The sequence below is a fragment of the Panthera leo genome, chromosome F2 (assembly GCF_018350215.1).
Source record: "Panthera leo isolate Ple1 chromosome F2, P.leo_Ple1_pat1.1, whole genome shotgun sequence".
Taxonomy (NCBI): Eukaryota; Metazoa; Chordata; class Mammalia; order Carnivora; family Felidae; genus Panthera; species Panthera leo.
The window spans coordinates 81,692,176-81,700,016 of record NC_056695.1 but is presented as its reverse complement, the minus strand read 5'-3'; the positions used below and the strand labels follow the sequence as shown (position 1 = coordinate 81,700,016).

Here is a 7,841-nt window from a genome sequence, read left to right as displayed (position 1 = left end):
TTTCCCAAGGCCGACCTGCCTCCCTGGGGCCTGTGAAAGGGGAATGGCTGCATAGAGTGCCCACGGGAAGACCTCACAGCTCGGCGGGAGAAGGGCTGGGCCGGCGCGGCAAGCCCAAGCTCCAGCTTGTGCCCGTGTGCCCCCAGGGTCCCCAGGGCCCTCTCTTCCTGCCTCCACGTGCCCTTCAGCTGCGCCTGGCTGGGGCACAGAGAAGACCTCCTCCCGGCAGCAGCCCTCCTGCACCGGGCCCAGCAAGGAGGGCGCACGCTCTTTCCTCCTCCAGGGAGTCCGCACAGGGAACACACGCCCGCGGGCCACTCGGTGGGCGCCCGGGGCTGGCCCAGGCACATGTGCGGCCCCTCCGTCATTGCTTTGCTGTGAGCTGAGTGCCCAGTTCTCCCCCGGTGAGGTGGGGGTGGGGAAGGAGGGGGAGCAGAGCCACCCCACCACTCACCCTTGCCTCCCGGCCCTTTCCATGCCGGGGGTGTCACCTGGCCGCAGGCAGCCTGGGACAGGCTGCTTGCTCCTGCCATCTAGGAGATCCCAGCCACCTCACAGCTGTCCAAAACCCCTTCCTCCCATGAGGTCAGGGGTGGCCCTTGTCCTGAGGGCCACTGTGGGAGGCCAGCCGGGCACGGCACACAGACGGCTTCGTTAAAGGGAGCGTGTGGCTGTGCCTGGCTGAGGTGGCTTCTCTGTGGTCACCCTGCAGCCCGCCAGGGGAGATCACCATCCTCCCTGCTTTCAGAGGAGTCTCATGGGCCCAGATGTCCACCTCAGCTGCTCGGTGGCTATTGTAAGAAACAATACTCCTGACCTGCTTACCCAGGCCCTCGGCTGGGTGCTTCAGTCACAGTCCCAGAGCACTGGCAGGGCCGGGAGGAGCCCAAGTGGACTGAGCAGAGCAGGTAGGGGGACGACTCCTGGCCCAGTTTCAAGGTCTAGGCTGGCAAGACCAATGCAGACAAAGAGTCTGACCTTTGGAGTGGCGGTGAGCAGGACAGGGGCGCCAACCTGTCTGTTCTGCGTGGGGGCGGGTTGAGTACAGAGGGGATATGAGATTGGACAGGCAGGTGGGGGTGGGGGCGGATCTGAAGCCCCTGGAGCTAGTGTTGGGGGCTACGGGGGCCAAGGCCCTCCGATGGTGCTCCTCGCTGGAGAAGGCGCTGGTGGCACTGGGCTCACAGGCAGGACCTGCGGCCAGATTCATCCCCCTGCCCCTCGGTGCGAGGCGCCGGCTGGACAGTGCTGTGGCTCCAGAAGCAGGGTCCGTGGGAGAAAACAAGGGTGGCCGGGGGCAGGCGGAAGGGGGCTGGCAGCACTGCTGGCCCGACGGCGCGGTGACGTGACTAGTTGATGGCCCGGAAGGTGAGGAGGGGGCGGGTGGAGGGCACGAACACGAACTGGTAGGTCATCTTTAAGTCCTCCTGCCTGAGCGTCTCCACCAGGAAGCTTTTCAGCACCTAGGACAGAGGCACGGGTTCCACCTGGCCAAATGGTCAACCCCGATGTCCCGGTCCACCTTCCCTCGCCTTTCTGGACCCTACCTTTCGGGTCAGGCGCAGCGGAGGAGAAGGAGAGGCCGGTGGTCCCCAAGCAGACCACCCGGCACCCCCAGGCCCCGCCCACCCGCAGGCCACGCCCTGCCCGGTCGCATCCCGTCCCGCCCCCGGGCCACCCAGGCCCCCTCACGTGGTGCAGCAACAGCAGCATCTCTGTCTCTGCCAGGCGCCGCCCCAGGCACTGGCGCAGACCAAAGCCGAAGGCTAGGTGTGGGTATCTGGTGCCAGAGCCCCTGTTGTCCAGCCAGCGCTGGGGATGGTAGCACTCGGGCCTCTCGAACACAGAGGGGTTTCGACCCAGGGAGTAGAGTTGCACCTTGACCAATGTCTGCGGAGAGGTGGGGAGGGGCAGGGTCGGAGGCCCCAGGAGTGAGAAGGTCACGCGGGCTTGGCGTCTGCTGGAGGGGCTGTGGGGCCTCACTCACCCCTGCCGGGATGTGGTAGTTCTGCAGCACCACGTCCGAGGCCACCTTTCGGTCCACAGACATCCCCACGGGGTACAGCCTGTGGATGGGGGGCACCCGACAGGGTCCTCAGCTGTCCCTGGGACCCTCGCTTCCCTTCGGCCACCTTCCTATCCCAGGATGCGCCGGCCTGGGGGAGCTGCCAGCCCCCCTCCCGGGTCGCCTCTGGCACCGGGAAGCCTAGATCACGAGGAGCTGCTTCCTTGCACCTCCTGAGTCAGACAAAGTTCTCTGAGCCTGAGCAGCCCCCGGACACGGCGGACACGGCCGAGGATGGTGCCCGGGGCATTGAAGTGGGATCCCAGGGGGAGAAGAGCTCCTATCCGTTTCGGGAGAACAGGACGAGGTACAGGGTGGCATCTTGGGCGAAGCCGCTTCTCAGCCCCAGGACCTGGCCGCAGGCTCCCAGCACTGCTGTCCAGACAGTGGGGCCAGGACAGAGGCGGCAGCCAGGGCCTGCCACACCCACCTCAAGGTCTCCTTGAGGGCCGCCCGCAGCAGGGGCAGCTCCGAGGTTGCGCTCTGGGGATCCTGCGAGATCCTGGCCTCGGCCCCCAGGCTCTCCTGGCGTAGGGCCCGCTGCACTTCAGGGTTTCGAGCCAGCTCAAAGAGAGTCATCAACAGGGGGTAGGCCGTCTGCAGGAGCCACGGGTGCGGGGCTCAGACCTCGGCCCAGGCCACGCACCTCAGCTCCCGGGGCCTCTCCACCCCGGAAGACGGTCCTCCCTTGGGGGTGGGTCGCCTCAGATCCGCGGTGACGTGGACGCCCGGAGGAGGACTCATCCCAGGGATCTGGGACCTCAGGATCTAAAACCTAACACCTGACTCCCTCAGGGAAGGTGTGCCCAGGCTCAGTAAAGAATCAGGCCTTCTCCAGCCCCTTCGAGGCCTGGTTCTCACCCTCCTCTGGGGTCCTTCCTCTCAGGGCTGTGTATGGGGGGGTGTTCTACTGCCCCAAACCGTTGGCACCCAGTAGGATTGTCGCCCGGACACCCGCAGGCAGGTCAGCCCAGACCTTGTGGTCGGAACATGGACGGCCCGCCCCGGCCCCTGAGTCGGCTGCCAATTTGGGGAGTTTCTCCACCGCAGGCCTGTGCCTCTTCTCGGAGCCCCGGGTGCCCGGCCCAGAGCAGGACATCACAGATGCTGGTGCGTGAACCTGGGGTGGAGGGCCAGGAGGCTCTGGCTGCACTCCACACCCTGCGGCCTGCCCCCACCCCCAGGCTGCATGCCATCTGTTCTCTCTTGCACAAGCTGGAGCCCTGTGCGCCCCTTGCTGTCATCCGCCCGTCACCTCCAGAGCATCTCTGACCTGGGGCCAAATGGACTCTGTGCCTGGGAAGGGTTCCTGGCGCAGGCAGCCCTCCAGCTGCATCGCGGCCCTTCCCCTCTTCCCAGGACCCAGGCGACTGAATGGTGTCTGTGCTGCTCATGTCTCTGGGCTCGTCCACCCTGCACTGGGCCTAGAGTGTGGCATCCCACTCGGGGAACTGCAGACCCCTTCCCTTGAGGGTCGGTTCCCGGGCCCCCCACCCTAGGTCAGAGCCTTCTGTCAGCTCAGAACAGGAGCCTGCAGGAGACACGGGCACGGGGCGCACGCAGCCTGGGGTCAGGAGGCTCCATGGCCTAGGGCAGGGCTGCTTGCTGTCCTGACCGTGTCCACGCTCCCGGTGGTGAGCTCAATGGAGTTGGCCCGGATGGCCTCGAGGCTCAGGTCCGCGTGCATCAGCAGCTCCCCCACGATGCCGCTGTAGTGCTCCGGGCGGCTGAGGGCCAGCTCCTGGTAGATTTTCTGGATGGCATTGTTGGCTGTGGGGCACGGAGAGACAGGGGCCGGGGCACTTCTCCTCACGCCCCTGCCCGTCAGCCCGCCTGCCCCGTGCCAACTGCTCAGGACCGGCCCGGCCCGGACTCACCGCCAAGCCTCTCGGGGCCACAAAGGCCCCCGAGGTGACCTCAGCCCTCCCCCAGCCTGTGGTGACAGGAAACCGGGGACCCTGGTGTCCCTGGCATTCAACGCTTGCCCGGTCTCTGGCCCTCACCATACTGGAAGATGTAGTCCCAGGACTCAAAGTGCTCCTTCCACAGCTGGGTGCTTGTCCAGCGCGATAGGACCCTGGGCATGAACATGAGCTGCGCGGTAGACTTTAACATGGCCTTCAAAGCCCGGAGAAAGTTCAGGCTGGCAGGACTTGGGCTGTGGCCAAGGAGGCCCAGCCGCTCTCCGAAAAGGGCTAGATTGCTGGCTGTGGACAGGGAACGGTTGCTGAGCCCAGGGTGGCCGACAGCGTCACGGGGGCCTCAGCCCCGTCCCCGGCCGGTCCCGGCTTCCCCGAGCCCTGACCCCCCTTCCCTCCCACCCTGACCCCGCGGACCTTCTATGGTGTAGTAGAGGATGCTGGGCTGGATGTCCACGGTCAGACTCCCCCGGGCATTCTGCAGCACTCGCGACTTCAGGGCCTTCGAGAAATCCCTTGCCACCCAGTCCACCATGGGCAGGTACTTCTGGACGGCCTGAGGCGACAGCACGTCTGGGTTCAGCTTCAGTCGGTTCATGCGCCATTCGGGCCCATTTCTGTAGAGCAGAGAGAGGCGCTTCAGGGGAGCCCGAGTCAGCAGCCTGGGGCCAGCCCTGGACCCATCTTCCTCGTCTCCAAGGGGAAGGGGCGAGGCAGGGAGCGGCCCGCTGGTCCCAGGGGGCAGGCCGCCTGCCTGGGGGCGTGAGCGCCAGCCCTTTCCCTCAGGGAGGCCTTGTGTGCTGGGCCCAGGGTGCCCCCGTGGAAGGTGGGGCTGAGCCCAGAACTTCTGCCTGGCAGCGCCGCCTGGGTTCGTGGAGTTTGTTCACGCACACCGGCGGGCCCCTTGGCTGGCACGTCAGCAGCTGTCCGGGCTGGGCTCTCCCTGTCCCTGAAGGCAGGGGAGAGGTGGGCCAGCCAGCTCCAGAGTGAGGGGCCCCCGCAACCTTCTCCTTCCAACCCTCCCTGCTCTGAGAATGATGCTTCTGGGCCGGTCCCAAGTCCCCTGTCCACCCAAGAGGATACACACACACACACACACACACACGCACGCGCGCACACACACACACACACACACACACACACACACACGTGCTCACACACACACCCACCTACAGCTTAGCTCCTGGGCAAAGGTGCCTTCTTCCCCCGTCCCCCTTCTCCCCAAGCCCCCCTCCCCAGCCCCGGCCTCTCTCCTCCTCAGCCACCTGGGCTCTAGTCAATGCCAGTGGGTCCTCAGGCCCCAGCACATGCTGACACGTTCCCGAGCCCCTAGCCCCGACTCTCCTCCCCGCTGCCCTGGGCTTCCCGCCCTGACCTGTAGGAAGGGAGAAGCCCACCCCGCACGGGGAGTCCGCGGAGGCCTGTGCAGCCTGGGGGCTCCCTGATGGCAGCGATCATCCGTCCTCCTCTCTGAGGCCGTGGCCCCGCTGCCCCTCCTCAGCCCCAGGACACATATGATCCCCAAGGGGTGGGCACCCAGCGGGAGCCGGCGGCCGCTCTCCCGTCCCAAACTGGACGGGCCTTGGGCAGGCCCGCTTGCCATCAGCCCTGCCCCGCCCCTCCCCGCCCCTGCCCGCCCAGACTCCCTCTCACAGCAAGAACACGCCACATTTGTGCCCTCGATGCTGTCGGTAGGCCAGCCAGGGGTCCAGGGGCGGCCGCCACGGTTGATGGCCGTCCACTTGCTGTAGCCTCTGCACATCCTCGGGCAGCATCAGGAGCACCATGCGTGTCCCTCCCACGTCATACCTGTGGGACGAAGCTCAGAGCCCTGCTGGGGGACCCGTGCCTTCCCCCAGGCCTCACTGTGCAGGACCAAGGCGGCCCGTCTCCCACGGGCCTGTCCCTTCTCCCGGACTGGGCCTCTCCCGGAGCGGGCAGTCCCTCCCGCGGTCTGACCCAAGCCTCTCCTGCTCTGCTGTCCGCGCTCTGCCCTCTCAGCCGCGGCCAGGGAGTGCTCCCTCCTCCCCAAGAGCCGCAGTCTCCAGGTGCCGGGCCCAGACCCCCCGCTGCTCGGCACCCACCCCGCCTCCCCGGGGACGCAGAGCACAGGCGGCAGTGCGCCTGGCCCGGACTCCCCAGCCGCTAGGGAGAGCCGCACAGGTGCTGTGGCTGAGGTGGGCGGGGAGGCCTTTACCTGAAAATGGGCCCCAGCTCCTGGAAGAGCTGGTGCACCTCCAGGTGAAGGTTCTCCAGGCGCCGCTCCTTCCAGATCTGCAGCAACCTCGTCCACTTGTTGCCGGGACAGCGCGGTATGGCTTCGAAGGGCAGCACCGCCTTGGGGGCCGGAGCGGCTCCGGCGCCCGGTGCGCGTGCCCTGCCCGGGGACGGCCAGGGCCCTGCCAGCCACACTCGTGCCTTTGCGCCGAACGCCATCCTGCTGCTCCCTCCGCCCCCCGTCAGCGCAATTCTTTTATCTTGCTGGAGGCCTGGGCCTGCGGTCTGATCGCGTCATGGGAGAAGTTGTCCCTGGACCAGGCCAGGAAGCCCGGAGCGGGGGTCAGGGCTGGAGGCCTCCAGAAGAGACGGATGGGCACCTTGTGCCACGATTGCGCAAGGCCTGCTGGCTGCTGGATGTGGAGAGCAGGGCAGGGTCTGGATCGGGGGCCGAGTGGGGCTGGCGGGGTGGTGAGCACTTCCCTCCTCCCCGGTGGGGGAAGGCAGCAAGATGGATGGGGCCCCTTATCTGATCGAGAGACGCAGGGGCCTGCGCTGTTCTCCTCTCCTTTCTACAAGGACCAGAGCAGGAAGCAGTGGGCAGCCATGAGTCCCACAAACCTACGTGCCTTCTGTCCGCTCTTCCCAGATCACAGGCTGGGTGCAGGGAACGCCCACGTGAGCCGACAAGGGTGCCCGCCCGTGAGGGCTTTCAGGGCACTTAGGGGACTCCAGCGACCCAACTGTGGGTGGCACCCATGTGGCTGGCACCCCGTCTGGCTGGCTCTGCTGCCTCAGCTCTGGCGCAGCGAATGCCCAGGACACGAGCAAGCCACTCCTCAGGCGGGGAAATGAGGCACCGCTTGCCCGGCCCCCGTGTGGCCCCCCGCAGGGGCGGCGCTCAGTGCCCAGGCCCTCCTTTCTCACCCGGAAGCCTGCGCTCAGGGGTGCGGACCCAGAGCTCAGGCCAGTGGCGGGAGGATGCAGTCCACAATGGGGGCTGTGGGCGTGGGCTCCCACCCTCTGGAGGGTGGATCCCGGGTTTGGGGTCCCAGGGCACCTCACCCACGTCAGGCGGGGTTCCCCCGAGGTGGCTCTGGCCATCATCGTTCCCGTTTCCAGATGAGGGGACACAAGCCCTGGGTTCCTGCCACCCCCAGGGCCCCCACTGTGTCACAGGGGCCCCGCGGCCCTGGCTCCTGCTGGGCCCCCAGCCCTGACCATGATTTGGGGAGGGGGCGATGGGGCAGCCGCAGCTGGGGCTCTGGGGGCAGCATGGAGGCTGCGTGCGGGTGTCGGTGGGAAGGGCCAAGATCTGAGTGTCTTCAACGTTACTTCAGTGGGATCCTGTCCCTGCTCCAGTCATTGCCCCGGGGAGTCTTCGGCGGGGCGAGGAGTCACGACTGCCCTGGCCCCTTCAGCAAGCTGCCACGTGCGCGTGCCTCAGCCCCGAACGGTGGACAAGCCTTGCTTAGGCAGAGACGCAGGCTGAAGCCACAGCGGCCCAGGCCAAGCCGGCCCCGCCTGCTGCCGACCCTCCACCCCCAGCGGCGGCCCAGGCGGCGGAAGTCGTGGGCGCCCTCTGGAGGCCCGCGCGCCTCGGGCCCCGCCCCCAGCGGGGACTGTCCCCCGCCCCCCGT

At 67.2% G+C, this 7,841-nt stretch overlaps 1 protein-coding gene across 2 annotated transcripts; it reads right to left on the bottom strand.

The window, feature by feature from the left end:
- Nucleotides 1-1,349: 1,349 nt before the first annotated feature.
- LOC122210855 (cytochrome P450 11B1, mitochondrial) lies at nt 1,350-6,420 on the bottom strand. 2 transcript variants are annotated; one of them, XM_042923784.1, is made up of 9 exons: nt 6,182-6,420; nt 5,638-5,793; nt 4,402-4,601; nt 4,069-4,272; nt 3,681-3,835; nt 2,496-2,662; nt 1,988-2,066; nt 1,693-1,890; nt 1,350-1,463 (listed from the first exon to the last, which is right to left on the bottom strand). In XM_042923784.1, the coding sequence occupies exons 1-9, from the start codon at nt 6,418-6,420 to the stop codon at nt 1,350-1,352; spliced, it is 1,512 nt and encodes a 503-aa protein (XP_042779718.1). The 2 variants fall into 2 exon arrangements, with proteins under 2 accessions (XP_042779718.1, XP_042779719.1); XM_042923785.1 differs by lacking the exon at nt 1,693-1,890.
- Between the last annotated feature and the right edge of the window lie 1,421 nt (nt 6,421-7,841).

Bases quoted from the DNA above. Each gene is read 5' to 3' on its own strand.
- LOC122210855 (XM_042923784.1), bottom strand. From the start codon at position 6,420: ATGGCGTTCGGCGCAAAGGCACGAGTGTGGCTGGCAGGGCCCTGGCCG. The intron at 4,273-4,401 runs GTCCGCGGGGTC...CCCTGTCCACAG, and splicing joins CCTCTACTACACCATAGAAG to CCAGCAATCTAGCCCTTTTC. The intron at 3,836-4,068 runs GTGAGGGCCAGA...CGTGCCCCACAG, and splicing joins GGACTACATCTTCCAGTATG to CCAACAATGCCATCCAGAAA.